At 32.3% G+C, this 25,577-nt stretch overlaps 1 protein-coding gene and 2 long non-coding RNA genes across 4 annotated transcripts; 1 reads left to right on the top strand and 2 right to left on the bottom strand.

Moving 5' to 3' along the window:
* Positions 1 to 4,477: 4,477 nt before the first annotated feature.
* Positions 4,478 to 6,860, bottom strand: LOC107963637 (non-specific lipid transfer protein GPI-anchored 7). 2 transcript variants are annotated; one of them, XM_016900060.2, is made up of 4 exons: positions 6,338 to 6,860; positions 5,893 to 5,922; positions 4,975 to 5,035; positions 4,478 to 4,639 (listed from the first exon to the last, which is right to left on the bottom strand). In XM_016900060.2, exons 1-4 carry the CDS (start codon positions 6,759 to 6,761, stop codon positions 4,633 to 4,635), a joined length of 522 nt encoding a protein of 173 aa, XP_016755549.1. In that variant the 5' UTR covers positions 6,762 to 6,860; the 3' UTR covers positions 4,478 to 4,632. The 2 variants fall into 2 exon arrangements, with proteins under 2 accessions (XP_016755549.1, XP_016755550.1); XM_016900061.2 differs by having other exon boundaries at positions 4,975 to 5,008; positions 6,338 to 6,850.
* A 4,300-nt stretch (positions 6,861 to 11,160) lies between these two features.
* On the bottom strand, positions 11,161 to 13,666 carry LOC107963638 (uncharacterized). Its single transcript, XR_001701988.2, has 4 exons — positions 13,227 to 13,666; positions 12,792 to 12,821; positions 11,800 to 11,833; positions 11,161 to 11,465 (listed from the first exon to the last, which is right to left on the bottom strand). It is a non-coding gene; the product is annotated as an uncharacterized lncRNA (long non-coding RNA).
* A 7,247-nt stretch (positions 13,667 to 20,913) lies between these two features.
* On the top strand, positions 20,914 to 23,254 carry LOC107963639 (uncharacterized). The gene is made up of 4 exons (XR_001701989.2): positions 20,914 to 21,377; positions 21,743 to 21,769; positions 22,826 to 22,859; positions 23,095 to 23,254. It is a non-coding gene; the product is annotated as an uncharacterized lncRNA (long non-coding RNA).
* Positions 23,255 to 25,577: the final 2,323 nt, after the last annotated feature.

Raw genomic sequence — 25,577 nt, 5'->3', positions numbered from 1 at the left:
GGAGATGAAGTGCTACGAGAAGTAGCGGATGAGAAAACCGCGTCCGGTTTGTGGCTCCGGTTAGAGAGCAAGTACATGACGAAGTCATTGACGAACCGGCTCTACCTCAAGCAAAGACTCTATGCCCTGAAGATGGAGGAAGGTACACCTGTTTCCCAGCACCTGGATAAATTCAATTCCATTATCATGGATTTGAATAATATCGATAACAAAATCGATGATGAGGACCAAGCAATAATTGTTTTGTGTTCTTTGCCTCCCTCGTATGAGAATTTTGTTGATACAATGATGTACGGTCGTGATGACCTGACTCTAGAGGAGGTGAAAAATGCCTTAAGTTCCAGTGAGTTGAGGAAGAAAATCACTGGTAAGGTGGTCGAAAACAATGAAGGCGAAGGCTTGGTTGCTCGAGGAAGATCCAAGGCAAAGGGTGGAAGTTCAAGTAAAAGCCATCCTAGATCGCAGTCCAAGAAGAGAATACAGTGCTACTACTGTAAGAAGTACGGGCACATGAAGGTAGATTGTCCGAAAAGGAAGGAGAAATCAGAATCACAGGAGCAACAAAATGATCGTGCGAATGTATCTGATGCAGATTCTTCAAGTGATGCCGAGATCGTTCTTGCAGTATCCGACTCTTACGCTGGTGGGAGATGGATTCTTGATACGGGAGCTACATTTCATATAAGTACTTCGAAAGATACATTCTCAACATACGAGAAGCATTCTGGTTCAGTACTAATGGGAAATGACCACGCATGTCAAGTCATGGGGATTGGCACAGTTCGTATAAAGATGTTTGACGGTATTGTTAGAACTCTAACTGATGTTCGGCACATTCCAGAAATGAAGAAAAATTTGATCTCTTTGAGTACGTTGGACAAGAAAGGCTTTCGGTACTCTGCTGAAGGTGGAGTTCTCAAGGTATTCTCGGGTGCTTTGACTGTGATACGTGGTAATTTGGAGCGGGGCCTTTACTTCCTCGATGGTTCCTCGGTTACAGGTGTTGCGGGAGTGTCATCATCAGATGATCTAGATTCTGACACCACGAAGTTATGGCATATGCGGCTCGGGCATATGAGCGAGAGAGGCTTATCGGTGCTAAGCAAACGAGGATTATTGTCTGGGCAGTGTACAGGAAAGTTGAATTTCTGTGAGCACTGCGTCTTCGGTAAGCAGACTCGGGTAAAGTTCAGCACTGGGATTCACAAGACAAAAGGCACAGTGGATTACTTCCATTCTGACCTTTGGGGGCCTTCTCCGACAATTTCTAAAGGTGGTTACAGATATCTGCTTACCTTTATCGATGATTACTCGAGAAAGGTTTGGGTGTATTTTCTGAAGAGCAAGTATGAGGTTCTCATCAACTTCAAGCAATTTAAAGCTTTGATCGAAAATCAAACAGGAAAGAAGATCAAGCGATTCCGGACGGATAATGGCTTGGAGTTTTGCTCAGGTGAATTCAATGAGTTCTGCAAAAATGAAGGAATAGTGAGACACCGCACTGTTCGTCGAACACCACAACAAAATGGAGTTGCAGAACGCATGAATAGAACTCTCTTGGAGCGAGCTCGTTGCATGCGATCAAATGCTGGGCTCGGTGAAGAATTTTGGGCTGAAGCTGTTAATACTGCTTGTTATTTGGTTAACAGATCTCCGTCAACAGCTATTGAGCTGAAGACTCCTGAGGAAGTATGGTCTGGTTCTCCTGCTGATTACTCTGGTTTAAGAGTGTTTGGCTGCCCTGCGTATGCTCATGTAAATGAGGGAAAACTCAAACCGAGGGCGAAGAAATGCATATTTCTTGGATACGGCCAAGGGGTGAAAGGATACAGGTTGTGGTGTCCTGATCCGGTTTCGTCCAAGTTCATCATCAGCAGAGATGTGACTTTTGATGAGTCATCCATGCTTCGATCCACCACAAATTCCCGGGAAAAGGAGGAGTCAGATAGAATGGGAGATCACGGTGTTGAGAAGCAGGTGGAGTGTCAGGTGGACGCTCCAATTCCTACGGAAGGTACTTCAGTCCAGGATGATCAAGTTGAGGTGCAAGATTCCGATGAAGATGAGTCACCTCAAGAAAAACCATATAGCATTGCCACTGGAAGAACGAAGAGACAAATCAAACCAAATCCGCGTTACGCTAATCTGGTGTCTTTCGCGCTCAGTGTGGCGGAGTCCATTGGTATAGAACCTTCCAGTTATAATGAGGCTGTCACGTGTGATGAGTCGGCACAGTGGGCAATTGCTATGAGTGAGGAGATAGAATCTCTTCACAAGAACCATACTTGGGAGTTGGTTAAGCCGCCAAGTAACCAGAAGATAGTTGGTTGCAAATGGGTCTTCAAGAAAAAGGAAGGCATCCTAGGGGTTGAAGCAACTAGATTCAAGGCACGATTGGTTGCTAAAGGCTTCACTCAGAAAGAGGGGATTGACTACAATGAAGTTTTCTCCCCAGTCGTAAAGCATTCTTCCATTCGTGTATTACTTGCCATGGTGGCCAAGTCTGATCTAGAACTTGAGCAGCTTGACGTAAAAACGGCGTTCTTGCATGGTGAGCTCGAGGAAACAATCTACATGCGTCAACCAGAGGGTTTTACAGTTCCTGGTAAAGAAGACCATGTCTGTCTATTAAAGAAGTCTTTATATGGATTGAAACAATCCCCAAGGCAGTGGTACAAGCGGTTTGATAGCTTCATGATTCAGCATGGTTACACAAGATGTGACTATGATACTTGTGTCTATCATCGGAAGCTCTCAGATGGTTCGCACATTTATTTGTTGCTGTATGTTGATGACATGTTAATTGCTTCCAAAAACATGTCGGAAATCAACAAGTTAAAGTCGCAGTTGAGTGGTGAGTTCGAGATGAAGGATCTGGGTGCTGCCAAGAAAATTTTGGGCATGGATATTCACAGAGATCGCAAGGCGGGCAAGCTTCGTGTGTCGCAGAAGAACTACATTGAAAAGGTTCTTCAACGCTTCGGCATGGATAAAGCGAAAACTGTGAGTACTCCGTTGGCACCACATTTCAAACTCTCTGCAGAGTTGTCACCACAATCTGATGAAGAAAAGCAGCAAATGTCTCACATTCCATACTCGAGTGCAGTTGGAAGCGTGATGTATGCAATGGTTTGCACTCGTCCAGACATTTCACATGCAGTTAGTGTGGTCAGCAGATACATGAGTTGTCCTGGCAAGGAACACTGGCAGGCCGTGAAATGGATTCTCAGGTACTTGAGAGGTTCTGCAGATTTATGCTTGGTATATGATCAGAGTGACTGCACTAGCAGTGTCACGGGCTATGTGGACTCTGATTATGCTGGAGATCTGGACAAAAGAAGATCTCTGACGGGTTATGTTTTCACTTATTCTGGAGGAGCCATTAGTTGGAAAGCTGTGTTACAGTCTACCGTAGCCTTATCTACGACTGAGGCGGAATATATGGCGTTAGCAGAAGCAGTGAAAGAAGCATTGTGGATGAAAGGTCTAGTAAGCAGTTTGGGTTTACAACAGGATTTCACTGTTGTATTTTGCGATAGCCAGAGTGCCATACATCTGACTAAAAATCAGATGTTTCATGAACGGACCAAACACATTGATGTCAGATATCATTTTGTTCGGGAACATGTTACGCAAGGTGACATTGTTATCAGCAAGGTTGCTACCGAGAAGAATCCTGCAGATATGTTAACTAAGGTGATCCCTGCATATAAGTTCAAGCATTGCTTGGACTTGATAGGTATTCGGGATTGATTAGCGCCAGAGAGGCGTTTGGAAGAGGTGATCCAGTTCGAGGAATTCACTATGATGTTCAGCTTGGTAAATTTCAAGCCAAGGTGGAGATTTGTTAAGAAATGGCTTAAAATTGGTAGTGGATTGTTGTTGTTGGTAGTGGGTTGTTGGTGGTAGTGGATTAGTGGATGGTTGTTGGTGTCCATTTTCAACCACAAATCTTTGCCAAAGTTTGGACAATTATGTCCTTGAACTCTCTTATAAATAGAGAGGTTCATTAGCCATATTCATCATCCCAAACCAAGAGAGAGCAAAGCTTGTTCTTTGAAAGCTAGGATTTTAGCTTTCGGGTTTTCTATAGGGGTTGAGAGTTGTGAGGTTCTCGGGTTGTGTCTTGAGTGTAAAACACTTGTAATCTTCATCTTGTTATAGTGAAATTTCTTTTCGCCTCTGCCCGTGGACGTAGGCATTAAAGCCGAACCACGTAAATCCTTGTGTTCACTTTATTTTTCGTTCCGGTCAATTTACTTGTAGTCATATCGGAGTTCTCGAATCGATCCTTTCCGCAACAAAATGAAAGTACAAAGAAAAATGTAGCTTCAACTTTGGACACCTAAAATGATGCTAGCAGTGACCAACAACAATAATAAGATTGAATGAATAAATAATGTACATGCTAATAACACTAACCAAGCAAGTATACAAATAAATATATAGAGAGAATCAAATAATAGAAATCTCAAAATAATTTAAACTTGAAATGCTCTTTATTATTTATTATTTATTATGAGATGAAATGTAGGAAACATGTCACCATAGTACAGAGCTATAGATGCTTAAAAAAAAAGGAACAAAGTGATGATGATTCTGGTCAAAGTTATCTTGTCGACACCTCCACTTTCACCTCCTGTAAATTTTAAGATGGAAAATGGGAAAAAAATTTACGATGAATTAGCACTATGCAAAGGAAATTCATGCTAATACCAATATATGAGCACCTGTTTTCATATATTTATCCCTAAATTAAATAACTCAATTCAACGGATTAGATTGATTTTAAGTCAGATTAATATTATTTTGAGGTTTTAAAAGTTTTAAATAATTTCAAATTGTTGATATTCAAGATTAATAAAGATGAATCAAATTCTAATTGAATCAATTAAATTAGGTTTTCATTTCATGCCAAATAAAAATTTAAAAAATAATGAAAATGTTTATTGAAAAGAAAATATGCTTTGTTACCTGGTGATGAGTGGAGCAGATGTGGGAGAAGTAGCTATAGCAACAAAACATAATCCAACATCTAAACAATTAGTTTCTAATAAAAATAATGAAAAATTCAACCATATTTTACACAAAAAAGTTAGAAAGTACAAAGAATATGAATCAATAATTGAATTAAAAAAAAAGAAAAAATAATTAAGAAATTATTATTTTAATTTCACAAAATTTTATATTTAATATTTACACTAAAACATTAAAAGTTAAATTATCTTATTTATGTTATATTGATATAATTGTATGGTTTGTCAATAATAAAATATGGTGAGATAAATAATTGAAATAACATTTTAAATGTTTAAAAGTAAAAATTAAGGTTGAAAAACTAAGTAAAGGTAAATCATTTTTTTTTCTTCATTCCAACTGATCTGTAGCAAATATAACAAGAACAGCATTTAAAAGTTCAAATTTATACCTGTTATCACCAAGGTTGAGGCCATTTCATTACCTTTCTTATCTGCCATGGAAAATACAACACTACCTACCTCCTAAATTTTCCTCACAATATCCACAAATGTTGATTGTAGTGACCATGGTCTCATCGACTTGTTCATGCTAATACCAAATACCAATATTTGAACGTTTTCATATTTTTATTCTTTACTTTTACCTCTCAATTTGATAGATTAGATTGGTTTTTGAGTTAAATCAATTGAAGTCGCATAAATTCTGTTTTAAAAATTTTAAATCAGTTTAAATTTGAATTAATTTGGGTTTAACTCACTTTAAATTTTACCCTCCTATTAAACTCATTACAATATTTTTTTTGTTAAATATGTACATTTTTTCTTTTTTTATTATTTTTCTTTTTTATTTTTGCGTCCAAAGAAAAAGAATAAAAAAGTTGCTTCGAAAAAAATTTAAAGATTGCTTTGTTACCTGATGGGGAAGGAGCAGGTGTGGGAATTGCTGTAGCAAGAACACATAATCAAATCATGGATAATTAGTTTCTCATAAAAAAAATATGAATGATTCAACTATATCTTACTATTTAAAATAATTATAATAAATATGATGATACAGCTTTAGCTTAATTCTATTGTTGTTATTTGAAGAATCAAGAAAATGGGAATATGAACGCCTTAAGGAAGTATTATATTCCTAATTAAAAATTTAGTGATTCTAAATAGGAGGAGGAGGATGGAATTGCAAATTTTGATGAGAACCACTACTGAATTAAGATTTTTAAATATCGGTTTAATTTCTTTGTTTGAATCAATATAGTAGCTGGTTTTCGGTTTTTTTTTATGAAATAAAAGAAGGTATCAACCCTTTTTTTTCATCCAAACAGAAAAACAAAGAGGTGATGGCTAGAAACACTGACCGGGGATGCAGCCGTTCATCTGATCAGTGACACCGCAGCCACGAGTGATCCTAAGAGCTGCAGCGATGGGAATGTTGAAAGACCTAAGCAAAGTCGAGTTGTTAATGAGGCTGCAAAGACAAGTAAGTTCAGTAGCGACGGCTTGTCTGAGAGGGTCACAGCAATCGCCTTGCAGTTGGAGAGTGGCGTTGTTTAAGTAAGGAGTACAAGACATCAAGCGCTGCAAACAAGTCGGATCCGCAGCCGTAACTGTCGCTATCTTCGTCCCCAATATCACAAGGACCGCCATCATCAACATCTTTTGAGCCATTGCGTTTTTCTCAATCACTCTAATTTCACTCTGCGTGTAGATGTTTTTCGTCTTCTGCCCTGCCCTCTCCTTGCTGCTCTGCCATTGCTTATATACTAATTTTTTTGGAGCCATTTGGTCAGAAGTTTAAAACAAGCATTTGGTTCAATACGGACATATTATTTTTTAGAATGGCATAGAAAACAGTGCAAAGAACAAATATGAGAGCGTTGGAGCCTGGAGAAGGTGATAATGATGAATAGATTTAACGGAGGATGGAAGCTTCTTAAATTATCGGAAAATGGTGGGTGTTCCTTGCTTGGGAAAGTGTGATCATTATTAGTTTATTTTTACAAGTGAAACCATTATTCTTCTTTTTAAATTATTTAATAGTGTTGTAAAAGAATATGAAATAAATTAAAGATAAATTAAAAAAACTTCAACTATTTTACAATAATTAAAATAAAAGTATGGCATGTTATTTCGTTTTAAATTTAATAATATATTTTTTTGTCAGAAAAAGCATAAACTAGAAAATCTAACTTTCTAGAAAATAAAAGATATATTTTTTTAAAAAAATATTAATAATGATACAAATAAATTTAAATTTCTATCATTGTAGTCTTTATCTTCTTGGTTCAATTTATCATCGTTGTCACCATCTTTGATCAACACTCGACTTTTGATGGAATTAATTTCTTCGTAGTTGAAAATTTTCTAAACAATTATAAAATTATAATAATAAATAATAAGAATTTATTGTTTTAATTTGGAGGTTTTTAAAAAATTATAATTAAAACAGTAATAGTACTTAGAAAAAAATATAAATAATAACTAAAATTAATAAGAACAGGGAAATTTTCACACTAAACAATAGGATGATAGGGGAAGTAAATATGTACAAGTTTAAAATAAATTTAGTATAATAAACTAAATAAGGATGATGAAAGAATATCATAATTTAGTTTTCTTATTCATCCACACTTGTTTTTACCTCTTCGCAACAGATGTACCAGAAGTAGTGGGCACTTCCTTAGGCATTGCGCCTCCAACTTAGATCATGCAATATCTTGAATTAATGAGGTCTTATATGACTAGGAGTGCCACAATAACGGTAAATCACCTTACAGGAATGAACAATCTTCTTGGATAGCTTGAAAAACATTTGCTTAGGTCTTTCACTTACTTCCTTCCTTCAAGCCAGATGCTTTTACGAAGACTATAGGACTTTCCATTACAACCTTCCTTTTTATCAACAAAGCCTAATCCTCCTTTGATTGGTTCTTTTTTCCTAGCTGCTAAGATCTCATTGAGTTTGCTGCTTCTATTATTAAACTTTTCAAGCATAAGTTTTGTACCAACAAGTTCCTTCTTCACCTTCACAAAGTTGTCAAGTTCCTCAGCAATGAGTGATTCTTTTGCTTCCACCTGTTTAACCAACTTTGTATTTTCATCCTTCAACTTATTATTTTCCTTAAGCAATTGAGCATTGAAGTCACATGCTTGCCCTCATTTTCCTAACATCACTTTATATGTCTTCAAAAACTCCTCATCTAATCCCATATCTAAGTCTCCATCTAAGTTTTCATCATCCACTTTAGTAGTACCAACTGAAAAAGCAACATGATCATCCTTTGAATTTGAACTACTAGATGAATCTTCATTACTCCATGTCACACAAAGTGTCTTCTTTTTTCTTTTTCAAAGTGTTTGAACACTTGGACTAGATATGACCAGGACCTTGACACTCATAGTACTAGACTCCTTTTTTCTCATCTAATTTCTCAGATTCCTCTTTGATTACCACCCCATTGGATATGTTTTTGGGAATATTTGTGCTAGGTTCAAACTTTTTTATTCTCCTTTATTGCTTCTTGAATTATTTGTTGAAGCTCTGTGTGGCTAAGACAATATGTTCTTGAACTTCTTCAGTTGCACTATTTTACTTGGAAAGTAATACTTTTCTCACATTTTATCTTGTTGCGTTTAGTATCCTCAAGATTTATCTCAAAAGTTTGCAAAGAGCCAATAAATTCACGATTGCCAAACTTTTAAGATCTTTAGCCTCCTTAATAAAAGTGACCTTAATAAAGTTGGCACTTCTTCAACCATTGCGAAACAAATAATAAAAACATGAGATAATAAAGTTTGTTTATACAATTTGGTTTCTTTACATTTGCGAAGCCAAACTCAATGAGAAATATCCACTATCTTCAAAACTTACAACAAGTGAACCTGAATCTATCACACCTTATGATAATTTCCTTGCTTTTGTATTCTAGAAGACTAGTATTCTCCCCACTAAGTTGGAGGTGCATAGTGCCTAAGCAAGCGCCCACTCCTCATGGCACATCAGTTATAAAGCCACAAAAACAAATATGGGTAAAAAAAGCAGGCTAGGGAAATATTAGTTGCTCATCGTTCTCTGAAGTATACCATTGATGGGGTATGGTATTTTGATAGCGGTTATTCTTGGCACATGACAAGTAACCAGTCCTACTTAACTGATTTTGAAGATTCTCAAATTGGAATGGTCAACTTTGGTGATGGAAGGAAAGGGCAAATTCTTGATAGAGGGACCTTGAATGTTTCAAGCATGCCTCTATTGAAGATTTTTTTTTGGTGTTTGATCTTAAAGCCAATATTATAAATATTAGTCAATTGTGTAACCAAGATATGCTTGTGATTTTCACTAAAAACGAAGCGTATAGTTACTAATGATTCTAATGACGTGAACATGGAGGGTGGTTGTACTTTCAACAACTACTACAAAGTGATGTTGCCTGTAACTTGCAATAGTATTGCAACCTCAGAATTGAAGCTATGGCATGAGATACATAGATTGGTTAAATATGAGACAATTTAAGGAATCTCAAATCTTTCAAGAACCATTCCTAAGGTGTGTAGTAGTTATATGAAAGGCAAACAACATCGAGAGAAACATAAAAAAAATGGCTCATATCCAGACCAAAGCACAACTTGAGCTCTTGCACATTAATTCATTTGTCCTTATGCATATAGAAAGCCTAAGAGAGAAGAGATATGTCCTTGGATGTGTTGTTGACTACTCTAGGTATACATGGGTAAGGTGTAACACCCCTTACCTAGTCCGGTCGCCGGACCATAGCTATGGGATGCTACTAATGTTACCGGAGCAATCACATACAAATTTTATCAATTAATTCAAGTTAAACATAAACTCATTCCATAAAATACATGTACAAAAGGATTTACTTAAACAAAAGCGGGACTTAATCGAACTTATAAATGTTATTAAATTGATCCAAGCATGAAAATGACTAATCTGAAAACTTTCTAAAATTTGAGTATAGATACCAATACCTAGACAAGGTACTGATACCATTATTAGCTTTGAATTCTTAAAAATCAAATTAAAACCAATAGATATCGATACTTTCTTATAAGAATCTGATACATTGTCTTGGTATTGATACCAAATTGGCATTCTGTTTGTTCCACAAAATATTTAAAAAATCACTAGTATCTACACCTGAGATTTGAAGCCAATACTTATTCTATAAGTATCAATACTTAAATTGGTATCAATACCATTTTAGTATTCTACCAATTTAAAATATTGTTCATTTGATAAAATACCGATACTTTAATTTAAGGTATCGATACTTTCTAGAAATTTTACAAAAATGACCATTTTGAAAACCAATTCATACCAAAGCTTAACTTAAACTCATTTATGCCTATGGCACACTTCAGCCCTGCAAACAACTAAATCAAACATACCATTTTACCACAATCACTCATTTTCTCAAACCACAATTTCCTCATTTCACAATTAGCATCCAAACAGTGCACCTAATCATGCACATTTCTTACCAAATAAATCATACAATCCAACATCCCATATCATCATGTTTTTATACCAAATCATACCCACAAATATCATTTAGATGCCATTGAAGACATCTCGTTAAGCTATCATCCGACTATCACATATTGAACAATTTTACACCATTCTCATAGCATTAACCCAACCATTCCATATTCAAAATTTTGCCATCATACTCGCTTATATACATAATATGTAAGCATCCAAAATCAAATATCACATAAGGCTCAAGTTCATGAACATTCAAAATGACACATATGCGATACGAATTCTATATACATGCCACATAACCAAACGATTAAAAAACTACCGTTGATGGATATATGCAACATCGACATTAGAGGGCAAGTAAGAACCTTAACCCCTCTTAAAAATGATAAATCAGAATTTTAATTTTTTTTTAAAAATTTATAAAATTATAATTTAATGTTATGATAAAATTAAATTTTAACCTCTTAAAATATTATAATTCAATTTAAATCTTTAATATAAAACCTTAGGTTCATCTGTACTAGATTATGAAATCAAATTTAACCAATAAAAATAAAAGTAAACAAATAAGTGAACAACAAACATTATATATAAAATAATATAATAATATATTAAACTATCAGATTCATGTATGCCAAAATTAAAACGAAAGTAAAAGAAAAATGATGCTGACAGTGACCGGCCAACAACAATAATAAGACTGAATGAATAAATAATGTACATGCTAACAACACTGTCCAAACAAGTACACAAATAAATATATATAAAGAGAGAATCAGATAATAGAAATCTCAAGATAATCTAAACTTGAAATGCTCTCTTTATTATTTATTTATTAATTATTATGAGATGAAATCTCCCCATTCAACTCATGTAGGAAACATGTCACCATAGTAGAGAGCTATAGATGCTTTAAAAAAAAAAGAACAAAGTGGTGATTCTGGTCAAAGTTTTCTTGTTGACACCTCCACTTTCACCTCCTGCGAATTTTAATAGAAAATGGGAAAGAAATTTACGATGAATTAGCACTAGGAAAAGGAAATTCATGCTAATACCAATATATATGATCGCCTGTTTTTCATATATTTATCCCTAAATTAGATAACCCGATTTAACGTATTGGGTTGGTTTTAAGTCAAATTAATATAATTTTGAGGTTTTAAAAATTTTAAATAATTTCAGATTTAAATTAATTTTCATCTCAAATTGTTGTTATTCAGAATCAATTGAATTTGAATCAAGTTTTCATTTCATGCCAAACAAAAATTTAAAAAGTTAATGAAAATGTTTATTGAAAAAAAAATGCTTTCTTACCTGGTAATGAGTGGAGCAGCTTTGGGAGAATTAGCTATAGCAACAAAACATAATCCAACATATAAACAATTAGTTTCTAATAAAAGTTATCAAAAATTCAACCATATCTTACAAATAAAAGTTAAAAAGTACAAAGAATATGAATCAATAATTGAATAAAAACAAAAGAAAAATATAATTAAGAAAGTAATTTTTTTTAATTTCACAAAATTTTATATTTAATATTTATACTAAAACATTAAAAGTTAAATTATTTTATTTATGTTATATTGATATAATTGTATGGTTTGTCAATAATAAAATATGGTGAGATAAATAATTGAACTAACATTTTATAAGTTTAAAAATAAAAATTAAGGTTGAAGCACTAGGTAAAGTTATTTTTTTTGTCTTCATTCAAATTGATTTATTATAAATACAACAAGTACAGCATTCAAAAGTTCAAATTTACAGCGTCCCATAATATAACATTTTCTACAATTGAAAACTAACATTTGACATCAAATCTAATGCTCACCACCAAGCTTTAAACATGTCTCCACAAATTATAATTGCTATCACCAAGGTTGAGGCCATTTCATTTCATTTCTTATCTGCCATAAAAAATACAACACTACCGACCTTCACAATTTTCCTCTCAATAACTACAAATGTTGATTGTAGTGACAATGGTCTCATCGACTTGTTCATGCTAATATCAAATACCAATATTTAATTGTTTTCATATTTTTATTCTTTACTTCCACCTCTCAATTTGACAGATTAGGTTGGTTTTGAGTTAAATCAAGTAAATTCGGATAAACTCCGTTTCAAAAATTTTAAATCACTTTAAATTTAAATTATTTTGGGTTTAACTCACTTTAAATTTTACCCTCCAATGAAACTCATTACAATATTTTTTTTGTTAAATATATACAATTTTTTTTTGGGGGGGTCCAAAGAAAAAGAATAAAAAAGTTGCTTCGAAAAAAATTTAAAGACTGCTTTGTTACCTCATGGGGAAGGAGCAGGTGTGGGAGTAGCTGCAGCAAGAACACATAATCAAATCATGAATAATTAGTTTCTCGTAAAAAAAAATATGAATGATTCAACTATATCTTACTATTTAAAAATTTAAAAAAAAGTGATGATCCAGCTTTAGCTCAATTCTATTGTTGTTATTTGAAGAATCAAGAGAATGAGAATATGAACGCCTTAAGGAAGTATTATATTCCTAATTAAAAAATTAGTGATTCTAAATAGGAGGAGGAGGATGGATTTGCAAATGTTGATGAGAACAACCACTGAATTAAGATTTTTAAATATCGGTTCAATTTCTTTGTTTGAATCAATATGGTAGCTGGTTTTCGATTTTTTTTATGAAATAAAAGAAGGTATCAACCCTTTTTTTTTATCCAAACAAAGAGGTGATGGCTAGAAACACTGACCGGAGATGCAGCCTTTCATCTGATCAGTGACACCGCAGCCACGAGTGATCCTAAGAGCTGCAGCGATGGGGATGTTGAAAGAACTAAGCAAAGTAGAGTTGTTAATGAGGCTGCAAAGGCAAGTAAGTTTAGTAGCGACAGTTTTTCTGAGAGGGTCACAGCAATCTCCTTTCAGTTGGAGAGTGGCGTTTTTGAAGTAAGGAGCGCAAGACTTCAAGCTGTGCAAGCAAGTCGGATCCGCAACCGTAACTGTCGCTATCTTCGTCCCCAATATCACAAGGACCGCCATCATCAACATCTTTTGAGCCATTGCGTTTTTCTCAATTACTCTAATTTCACTGTGTGTAGATGTTTTTCTTCTTCTGCCCTGCCCTCTTCTGGCTGCTCTACCATTGCTTATATACCAATTTTTTTGGAGTCATTTGGTCAGAGTTTAAGACAAGCATTTGGTTCAATACGGACGTAAATTTTTTTGAATAGAATAGAAAACAGTGCAAAGAACAAATATGAGCTGAAAAGGAGCGTTGGAGTCCGGAGAAGGTGATAATGATGAATAGGTTTAACGAAGGATGGAAGCTTCTTAAATCATCCGAAAATGGTGGGTCTTCCTTGCTTGGGAAAGTCTGATCATTATTAGTTTATTTTTACAAGTGAAAAACCATTATTCTTCTTGTTAAATTACTTAATAGTGTTGTAAAAGAGTATGAAATAAATTAAAGACAAATTAAAAAAACTTCAACTACTTAAAAATAATTAAAATAAAAGTATGGCATGTTGTTTCGTTTTAAATTTAATAATTTTTTTTGTCAGAAAAAGAGTAAAGTAGAAAATCTAACTTTCTAGGAAATAAAAAATATATTTTTTAAAATAAATACTAATAATGATAATTAAATTTAAATTTCTATCATTGTGGTATTCATCTTCTTGGTTCAATTTATCATTGTTGTTACCATCTTCGATCAACACTCAACTTTTGATGGAATTAATTTTTTCGTAGTTGAAAATTTCCTAAACAATTATAAAATTATAATAATAAATAATAAGAATTTATTGTTGTAATTTGGAGGTTTTTAAAAAATTATAATTAAAACAGTAATAGTACTTAGAAAAAAATGTAAATTATAACTAAAATTAATAAGAACTTATAATTATAAGGTGAAACTTTTATCCTGAACAGTAGAATGATAGGGGGAAGAGAATACGGGTAAGTTTAAAATAAATTTAGTATAATAAACTAAATAAGGATGATGCAAGAATATCATAATTTAGTCTTCTTATTCATCCATACTTGTTTTTACTTCCTCGCAACTGAGGTGTCACAAAGAGTGGGCACTTCCTTAGGCATTGCGCCTCCAACTTAGATCATGCAATATCTTGAACTAATAAGGTCTTCTATGACTAGGAGTACCACAATAATGGTAAATCGCCTTACGGGAATGAACAATCTTCTTGGATAGCTTGAAAAACATTGGCTTAGGTCTTTCACTTTCTTCCTTCAAACTAGATGGTTTTACAAAGACTATTGGACTTTTCATTACAGCCTTCCCTTTATCAACAAAGCCTAATCCTCCTATGATTGGTTCTTTTTTCCTAGCTGCTAAGATCTCATTGAGTTTGCTGCTTCTATTATTAAACTTTTCAAGCGTAAGTTTTGTACTAACAAGTTCCTACTTCACCTTCACAAAGTTGTCAAGTTCCTCAGCAATGAGTGATTCTTTTGCTTCCACCTGTTTAACCAGCTTTGCATTTTCATCCTTCAACTGATTATTTTCCTCAAGCAATTGAACATTGAAGTCACATACTTGCCCTCATTTTCCTAACATAACTTCGTATGTCTTCAAAAACTCCTCATCTAATTGCATATCTAAGTCTCCATCTAAGTTTTCATCATCCAGTTTAGTAGGACCAACTGAAAAAGCAACATAATTAGTGTGATGATCATCCTTTGAATTTGAACTACTAGATGAATCTTCATCACTCCATGTCACACAAAGTGTCTTCTTTTTTTCTTTTTCAAAGTGTTTGAACACTTGGGCTAGATATGACAATGACCTTGACACTCATAGTACTAGACTCATTTTTTCTCATCTTTTTCAGATTCCTCTTTGATTACCACCCCGTTGGATATATTTTTGAGAACCTCCACACAAATAGATTCTTTCCAACCAATCCAAATTCCACCTAAAAAACCCACTGCCTCTACTCGATGCGAGTAATGAAAACCAAGCTTCGCAATAATCAAATCAGCTTTTTCCCCACTGACCCTCGTTTCCAAAAGGTTGATCAAATCGGGTTTATGTTCTTGATTGTATTCATGAAAAACCCGAATAAACTTCGAACTCGCGCTACCCTGACAATTCTAAGAAAAAATATAAAATTCATAAATAATAATTAAAAGTATGAGGACTAACCTTTCAAAGGCCCAATGAAGCTTTATCTCCCTCATCGTTGGTAATGACTGTAATGGGCCAATTTAGCCCGGGCCCGTACAACACAAAACCCAAAAAGAAAAATTATTACAATAAAAATATTATAACAATCCAGTTTTAAACAGTTCAGGGCCCAAAATTACAACCTAAATTACAATGGTCCATGGCCCAACAACGAATGCGGCCCAAACCTAAAACCTAGACCCAAAAATTCAAGCCCAAATGACCCAAAATTTTGGTCGCTGGAAACCCTAGCGAGGACTTTGCGCCGCAGCCAAGCCCAGCCTCCATGCGCCCACAGCCACGACCACCTCGCCACGTAGCCTCTCCGTACCTCCGTACAATGCCAGCGAACTCCGTACCTGCAAGCAAATGCAAAAACACCAGCACAGCAAAGAGGAAAAAACAAGAAATTCGTATTTTCTTTTTCGTTTTTCTCTGTTTTCGGCTATAAAAGCAATGTAATAGTCTATGTATATTTTTTACGCACAATGAAAGAAGCAATTTGAAAGAAAAAAAAATTCAAAAGCAATTCAAAAGGTGATTTCTGTTTTGAGTCTCTGGATCTATTGCGTTTTTCTCTATCTGCTTCCTTCATTTTTTTTTCTCATTTTTTGCATTTAAAAACAAAAGAAAGAGGGAAAACGAGACCTTACCTTGCAAGTCGGCCATCGGTTCCTTTTCACTTCGTTGAAATCAAAGCATAAGAGGAATCTCAAGGCTAAAAACCACCTCTTTGAAGTTTGAAAATGCTGGCCGCTGTTCGTGATGGTGGATCGGTGTATGGAAGAAAGGATTTAGGGTTTGGAAAAGAAGAAAGAAAGGGCTAAGGTTCGGCCGAATGAGTTTTCTGGCTTTGTTTTAGCCTTTATAAAGGACCAAAAACGGCGCCGTTTTGGAGCCACTGAGACTTTGAGCCTGTCTCAGTGGCTCCAAAACGGCGCCGTATAGACCATGCCCGATCGGACTCGACCCGAGTACCCTCAGGACCGGCGTGTTTTTGCGATGAAGGGTTATTTGCATGTTTGGTCCTTTCCTTTCGCGCTGGTGTTTGATTAGGCTTAGTCCAGATTTCTTTGTTCTTTTAAATTTGCCCTGTAATTTGCGCGTGTTTGCAATTTGGCCCGCGTTTTAACACTGCGCTTTGGGAGCTGGTATATTTCCAGTTTAGGTCCCTCTACGTCCGCGCTTATTGCTTGTTGGCCCCTTTTGATCGTTATCATTTTATTTTCAAATTATCCCTTTTGTTTTAATTTTATTCTAATTAAGTCTTTCTATCTTATAGCTTTTTATTCTTGATTACTTATTTGTACATTTTAAACTACCTTGGTAATTGTTTCTTTATTATTGTAAATTCGTTTTTGTAATATTATCATCTCATTTTGCATATTTTTCCTTATATAAATGTTTTCCTACATCATTATATTTATATATATACTTTATAATAAAATTAACTTTATTCTATGTACATTATTAATGTTATGTTATTTCATACATGTTTTTGAATCTATTCATACACTTTAATATACATTTTTTGTTATTTTAATACGTTTTGTATGCATGTTTTACATATTACTTAAATTATTATTATACATATACATATATATTGGCATATACAAGCATGTTTTTAAGTTTATTATATATAATTTATAATAAATTTAATTTAATTTTAAATGCATTATTAAGTGCATGTTCTTTTTACAAATAATTATTTCTAAATTTATTTATGCATGTGTATGTTTTTGTAAACCTATTATATGTGTTTTTTAAGATTATATTTTATTATGTATTTTTGTTATCCTTCTATATCCTATACATTATTTAAATTTTCCTTTATATATTTTAACAAATATTTTTTTAGCCCTTGTATATTATTTGATTTAAAATATTCATTCTATAACATTTATTTAAATGATTACATATATATTTCTAGTTTTTTTTTAAATTCATCAATTCATATATTATATATTATGTATTTATCATTATTTTAAACTCGTTTTATACCATATTGTTCTTTTAATTTTCATTTTGTTTTGTACATCTTGTATTGATTATGTTATATTAGGCTTTGTATTATTGTGGCATATTATTGTGTCTATTGTTTTGTTTTGTTTTGTTGTGATGTATTGTTATATTATTATTTTCGTTTTGGTATTGTTCTATCAATTATTCTCCCTACATGATTCAAATTGGGTTATATTTTTAGGTTAGTTATATTTAATTGTTTATTTTGTTAGTTGATTAAATAAGGCCATATTACCTTCATTCATCAAGCATTGTATCTTATGTGTGTATTATGCCATGATCATCGTTTTCCTTTTGGCTTACGGAACGTCGTTTCATAATGTCCAACTCTTTAAAATTAATTATTCTATTTTTTTTCAAGTCAAATTAATACGTTTCAAGTTGGTTTTATGATTATTCATTTAAAAATTCTTTAAAACGAAGGCAATGTTCGATGTTTGGGAATTCGGGGAATCGTGCCCTATTGTGCTGGGTTGCAATTTCCCGTTTGTTCAAAATAATCGAATATTCCTTTAGAATTTCACTCATGTTTTAAAAATTCTTTAAAATGAAAGTAATGTTCGATGTTTGGGAATTCGGGGAATCGTGCCCTATCGTGCTGGGTTGCAATCTCCCGTTTGTTCAAAATTATCGAATATTCCTTTAGAAATATTTCACTCATGTCTTCTAAATCCTAAAATAAGGCAATGCTGAATGTTTAAAAATTCGAGGAATCATGCCCTACTGTGCTGGGTTAATTCGGTTTTTCGTTGGACTAAATAATTGGGCATCCTTTTGTAATTTTCAACATATAAACTTTTGGAAGTCAAAATTTATAGTGTTTTCGAGGGTACAAAAGATCGTGTCCTATCGTGCTGGATGTGATGCTGTATTCCTCTAAAACAAGAGAATTTTGACAACCAAATTGAGCCATTCAAATGCTTCAAAAGGAACCATATTTCAAAAATAGCTTTAAAACTTAGACATACGGACAGTACTTAATTAATTTGGTACCAATTTTGGGCGTAGTGAGGGTGCTAATCCTTCCTTATACGTAACCGACTCCCGAATCCGTTTTCTCAAATTTATGTAGGCCAAAATTGGTTTAAATGGAATAAATGGTTTATTAGGTGATCCAATCACACCTAAACAAAAAGGATTGGTGGCGACTCCATATCTCATTTTCAAAGTCGATCCCCGTTTTTCTTCAAACCAAAAAAATGGTTTTGACAATGACCGTATCAGTAAGAGCCCCCACCCCCACTTGCTCACCAATAAGCTTTGCCATGGAATTCATAGCATCAGGGAGTGACGCACGTGAATTTCCGTCAATTTTAAAACGTCCCCCTCATCCACGAATTGTCTAATTTGTTGGATCATTCAACCGTTACTTTTTAAAGGACATGGTCTTGATGATAAAAATAGGGTGGATTTTCTTTGCTTGCTATCCTTCGCTACCTTAGTGTCTCAAAATCTAGATGTATCGTCTTCGGTATGCATGGAGATTATTAACATTGGTAAGTTTGAAGTGTCTAAAAATAATGGAACATTAAAGTAATGGTTTTTCAAATAGAAAATTTCAAGTCATAATCAAATGACATTTACCATTGGAAAGAGATGAAAAATCATTTTAATCAGTAATGAGGTAAAATTATGATATTCTTTTATGACACTTATCCAGTTTGTTGTACTAAATTTATTTTAAACTCACTTTTATTCACTTTTCCCTATTTAATATGAAGTTATTATTTTTACTTTATGTTTTTTTAATTACTAAAAATATGCAATTTATAACAATAAGTTCGTATTATTTATTATAATTTTTTAATTGCTTAGGGAATTTGCAACTACGAAGTAATTAAGTACATCAGAAATCTAATGTTGATTGAAGATCATGACGAAGATGATAGATTGAGCAAGAGAATCAAGATAGAAGATAGAGATGAGAAAGATAGATTGAAGCATAAGATTAAAATAGAAAATTTAAATATACTGTAATATTATTAGTATTTTTTTAATTATATTTTATTTTAAATTTTCTAGAAGTTATATTTTTTAATTAATCTATATATACTTTTATTTTACATTATTTTTAGGAAGTTAAAATTTTTTTAATTTGTCTTTAGTTTATTTTATATTTTTTAATACATTTAAATGGTTTAATAATAACAATAATTGTTTCACTTATCATAATAAAGTATTATCATTTTGTTATAATTTAAGAAGTCAGGCCCGACCGTAGGGTAGTTTATGAGTTTAGTCGTCCAAGGCCTAGGGTTCGAAGGGATCCAAAAAAAAATTTTGTCCCGCTTTTAACATGGAAAAAGAATATTCCAACTTTTTAATTTTTCTAATTGACGCTTTATTGCAAACAAAAAGAAACGATGTCCCGATTTTCATATTTTATTGTATTACATTTTATAATTTTTTTTAAAAATAATACAACTTATTATTTTACTTAGGATCAAAAAATATCAAGATATAAGAAGCTTCCATCCTCCAAAAACAACCATTAAATCTATTCATATTTTTTTTAATCTTTTATCACCTTCTCCAAAGTCCAACGATGACTCCTGGTCAATTGCACTAATTATCCAATCTAGATTCAGGGCCTAACATTGTATGTGTGTATACATAATTTAATTACGATTTGAATGTTTTTCTATCTTTAGAATATTATTTATTTAATGATTTTTAATAAGAATTACAAAATAAAAAATGTATATATATTCTTATGCAACGCATATTATATCGAAAATTAGTATATAAAAAATAAAAGATATTTTAAAATATTAAAATTACATGATTTTTTTATATAATACCGCTCTAAGTCATATTTTTTTGTTATTATAACAATAAAAAAGTCGCCTGAATTAATACTCAATTGGATTAATTAATTTTTTGGTGTTGACTTTTTTTGTTATTATAACAATAAAAAAATCGCTGATTTAATACTCAATCAGATTAATTGATTTTTTGGTGTCGAGTTCTTTACCCATTCTTCTTTCTTTATTGGTGTTTCTTTGTGCAAGGCACTTCCTAATCAAGTTTCACAATGTTTGTATTTTAAACACGTTTTGGAATACATAATTTTTTTTCCCAAGAAAAAAAATGCATGTAACACTTTGATTTTAAAAACCACGCAATCCAAGTGTAATCGTAAACCCTGGAGTATCATTTAATTATTAATTAAATATTTGAAAATAATAATAATTATTATTAATTAAACCCTGGAGAAAAAAAATATATAACGTTGGTATTGAACTAACCAAATACTTGTTTTCAACTCTGACCAAAACGCTCCATAAAATCAGTATATAAGCAATGGCATAGTAGCCAGGGGAGGGCAGGGAGAAGAAAAACAACACATACACAGACAGCGGAATTAGATTAATTGAGAAAAACGCAATGGCTCAAAAGATGTTGATGATGGCGGTCCTTGTGATATTGGGGACGTCGATGGCGACCGTTACGGTTGCAAGTCCGGCTTGTTTGCAGAGCTTGATGTCTTGTGCTCCTTACTTCAACAACACCGATGTCACACTGCCAGACGATTGCTGTAACCCTCTCCAACAAGCCGTCGCTACTGAACTTATTTGCCTTTGCAGCCTCTTCAACCTGCCTTCTTTGCTTAGTTCTTTTGACATCCCCTACGTTGGAGCTATTAGGATCGCCAGTCAGTGCGGTGTCGTTGATATAATCAGCGACTGCATCAGCGGTCAGTGTTCCTGGCCATCACCTCTTTATTTTCTTGTTTGGATGAAAAAAATTGGTTGATACATTAACCAGCTGCTACATTGGTTCCTACAAAGGGATTCAACCGATATTTCAATTTTTTTATTTAAAAAAATCTTAATTCAGCAGATGTTTCTCATCAAAATTATTAATCTTTTAGCATACAGTTTTTTTTTATTTTTTTTTATTAAGTTTCAAAAATCCATCAACTCATGTTTTCTTGTTTATTGAAATAGCAAAAATAATCTGCTATTTTTTTAGCTTCTAAATAGTAAGATATGGTTGAATCATTCATAATGTTGATGAGAGACTAATTATTCATGTTTTGATTATGTCTTCTTACTACAGCTCCTTCTCCTGCTCCTACACCATAAGGTAACAAACCATATCTTTATTTCTTTTTCGATTAAACTTTTTTATTCTTTTTCTTTGAAGGAAAAAAAGGAAAAAAAAAAGTTATATATTTAACAAAAGAAGATTGTGATAAATTCTTAATTTCCATAATTATTCATGAGATTAATCGGAGGGTAACTAGAGGTGTTCATGCGTCGGGCCGGACTCAAACAAAATTTCAGGTTTGGGCAAGGCTAAAAAAATGGGCCTAAAATTTTGCCCAAACTTAGACCCGGTCGACCTATATTAATTTTTATATAATTTTTAAAAAATATATAATACATCAAAAATAATAAAAATATTAAAATAAATATTCTCCAACAAATTGAAAATAAATTAAAAAACTTGATTTGATTTATTCAAATTTAAATTCAATTTAATTTGATTGATCATAAAAATTAAAACTTGAGCTTAAAAATTATCTAAATCCAAAATGATATTGAAAAAAAATGTAAATTCGAGTGTTAAATCTGAATAAAAACTCAAACTTAAAATGATTCAAAAAAATTTTTATGAAGAACGATTCGAAACTTAAATAACCTAAATCCAAAATAATTCATACCCAAGATAATATAAAAATTTTAAAACTGAATTAATTTGACATTAATTAATCTAACTGAAAACCAATCCAATCCATCCAATTGAGAGGTTTAATTTAGATTCAAGGAATAAAAAAATTTAAAAACAAGTTGAATGTTGGTTTAACTTTTTTTAATTTAAAAATTTTACTTCAAACATTTATCTTATTATAATTTATTATCGATAAAATATATAATTATATTAACTTTAAAAGCATATGATTATAACTTAAATAAGAAAATACAAAATTGAATTTTTAGTATAAAAATAAATATCCAAATATATGAAATTACAAAAAAACGACTTTTTTTTATTTTTCTTCTTTTTTATTTATTCAATTCTTCTTTCATAATGTTTGTTGTTTTTTGGATTTTTTAATTGTAAGAAATAGTTGCTTTTTGTTCATAATTTTTATCAAAGAGTAATTATTTATATTTTGGATTATGTTTTGTTGCACAGCTACTTCTTCCACATCTGCTCCACCCCTCACCAGGTATCAAAGCATATCTTTTAACTTTTTCTCAATAAGTATTTTTATTCTTTTTGTATTTTCATTTAGCATGAATTGAAAACCGAACTCAATTTATTCAATTTGATGAATTTAATTCAACTTGATTGATGATAAAAATCAATAATTCGATCATATATTAGTATTAGTATAAATCGTCTTTGCCCTAGTGTTAATTCATCGCAATTTTCTTCCCCATTTTTCATCTTAAAATTTACAGGAGGTGAAAGCGGAGGCGCTGACAAGATTGCTTTGTCAGGAATCATCACTTTGTTCTTATGTTTAGCATCTATAATTGTGTACTATGGTAACGTATTTCCTACATGAGCTAAAGTGGAATTTCATCTTAGAACAAATAATAAAGAGACCATTTAGATCTAGACATTTTAAGTTTGGATTATCTTGAGATTTTTATTGTCTGATTCTCTCTATATATTTATTTGTATGCTTGTTTGGTCAATGTCGTTAGCATATACGTTATTTATTCAATTAGTCTTATTATTGTTTTTGTCACTGTGAACATCAGTTTGGGTGTCCAAAGTTAAAACTACATATTTCTTTGTACTTTCGTTTCAATTTTGGCATACCTAAATCTGGTAACTTGATATATTATTATATATATTGTTTGTTCAACTTTATTCTTATCGGCGAAACTTAATTCACAATATAAAAGTGAATCTAAAGTTTTATATTAAAGATTAAAATTGAATTATATTATTTTAAGAGGTTAAATTTTATTTTTTATTATAATATTAAATTATAATTTTATAAATTTTCACAAAAAGAATTAAAATACTAATTGATCATCCTTTAGAGGGGTTAAAGTTCTTACGTACCCTTTAATGCGGATGTTGCATATATGCATCAACTTTGCACACCTAACAACATAATTGCCTTCTAAAGTAAATTTGCATATATGCATCAACTTACTAGCACCAATAAAGTTAAGGGACTTAGGACGTGATCTAATGGGTAAGTCTATTAACTTGGGATTAATTTGTCGACCCCTTACTTTTTTTTTGTTTATTGCTTTTGTCATCCTTTTAATAGAATTATCCCTTTTCCTTCAAAGAAATAAAAAGTATACATTGTTGGGACCTAATGTGGTTAATTGTTTGGACTACCTAAATTGAATGGAAATGTCTAATTGCAATGACCATTACAGCTTGACACTACAAAATCTTTGTAAACAAAATAGTAAAGAATACAATAGTTTATTTATGCAATTCAGTTCCCTTACATCTACGAAGCCTATCTCAGTGAGGAATTCAACTATCTTCGATTCAAAATACAATATGTGAATCACACTCTATCACTTCCTAAGTATACAGATCTCACCTTTATACCTAAAAACTAAAACACTTACATCTAAATTCTCCCTTTGAGAATTAAGACATTAAACACTAAAAGTTTACACTTCAATTGCACACACACAAAAATTTCCTTAATGAACAAATAAAGTTCTCTCAAGATGCTCTCATACATACCTAAACAATCCTCGTTATATATAAGTTTCTAGGGTTGCTAACATTCAAGTGATTGAATACAAATGCAACCCCTTAAAATCAATAGCTACAAAATAAATTAATAAAAGCTATATAATAACAAAGTCAAATAAATCGTGATCTGATGGACATTCAATCTTCAAGGTAAACTTCAATTTGATTTGGCACGATTCTCCATGATCTAAGGTTGCCATCGATTGATCTGATCCAATCTAATCGTCATAAAGCAATGGATTAGTTTTCGTTGTTGGGCTTCAGTATCTCCTAAATATCAACATAATTAATATCCCAAAGATTTTGATTTAATAAACTTCCAACACAAATATGGAAAGTTTTGTTGCACTATTGTAAGGATGAATTTTAGTGGCCACTACTAAATAACACTTAGAATACTTCTCCACAACTTGCCTCAACATACTTTTAATGCCTTTTCCAAATAATTTCTCAATTTGATATTTTTCTAAAAGAATCGATATATAAATGTAATATTTTATTACGATTGCATAACCTGTAAAAAATATTTTATAAGTGTCAAAAATAACATATTTTAGTCACATTCTTAATGCATCTTTGGGTGATTATGTGGTATTAATTGTGAATTATATACTTCGAATCCTTTAAATTCATGTTTTGAAGTTTAATAGAGCACTTGGGAGCAATAGGAGCGAAAAACGAGTGAAAATCAAAACATTGGAGCAGTCTGGAAGCTGCACATGGGCAACAGAGTTTCACACAGCCATGTGAACCACACAGTTGTGTGTCCAAGGTGTGTGGATTTTGAGAACCATGTGCGCTAACAACTAAAAGTTGTGATTTTTAAGTTTCTTGGCACTTTAAAAAGGTATAAATGATAAAATAAAAAAGGGAGGAAGGGAGTCGTCATAAAATAGCATGAAAATTACTCAAAGGTATAAATGATTTTCAAGGCTTCAGGTTTTCCTTTAATTTCTCCATATTTTGTACTTTCCTTTATTAGAGTGAAATCTCATTTTGCTTATGGTTTTTTTTTATCATCTTTTGAGTTTTTCCACGTAAAATTTGCATGTTTGATCTTCTCAATTTTATTATATTTACTTGTTTGTTACATATATATATGGGTTAATTCCCTACAATCGGGTTTTTGAAAGTTTTCGTGATTCCATTAATCCACTAACGGATTGTTAATATTAGGGGTGAGCATTCGATCGAGTCGAGTCGG

The sequence above is a fragment of the Gossypium hirsutum genome, chromosome A03, assembly GCF_007990345.1.
Source record: "Gossypium hirsutum isolate 1008001.06 chromosome A03, Gossypium_hirsutum_v2.1, whole genome shotgun sequence".
Classification (NCBI taxonomy): domain Eukaryota; kingdom Viridiplantae; phylum Streptophyta; class Magnoliopsida; order Malvales; family Malvaceae; genus Gossypium; species Gossypium hirsutum.
This window is presented reverse-complemented; position numbering and strand designations above follow the sequence as displayed.

What these genes read in the sequence shown, in the direction of transcription:
- LOC107963637 (XM_016900060.2), bottom strand. Translation starts at nt 6,761, where the DNA reads ATGGCTCCAAAAAAATTAGTATATAAGCAATGGCAGAGCAGCAAGGAG. An exon ending in GATGAACGGCTGCATCCCCG is followed by an intron (nt 5,923 to 6,337) that starts GTCAGTGTTTCT and finishes TTCTTGCTACAG; the next exon opens with CAATTCCCACACCTGCTCCT. An exon ending in ACCTGCTCCTTCCCCATCAG is followed by an intron (nt 5,036 to 5,892) that starts GTAACAAAGCAA and finishes CTAATTGTTTAG; the next exon opens with ATGTTGGATTATGTTTTGTT.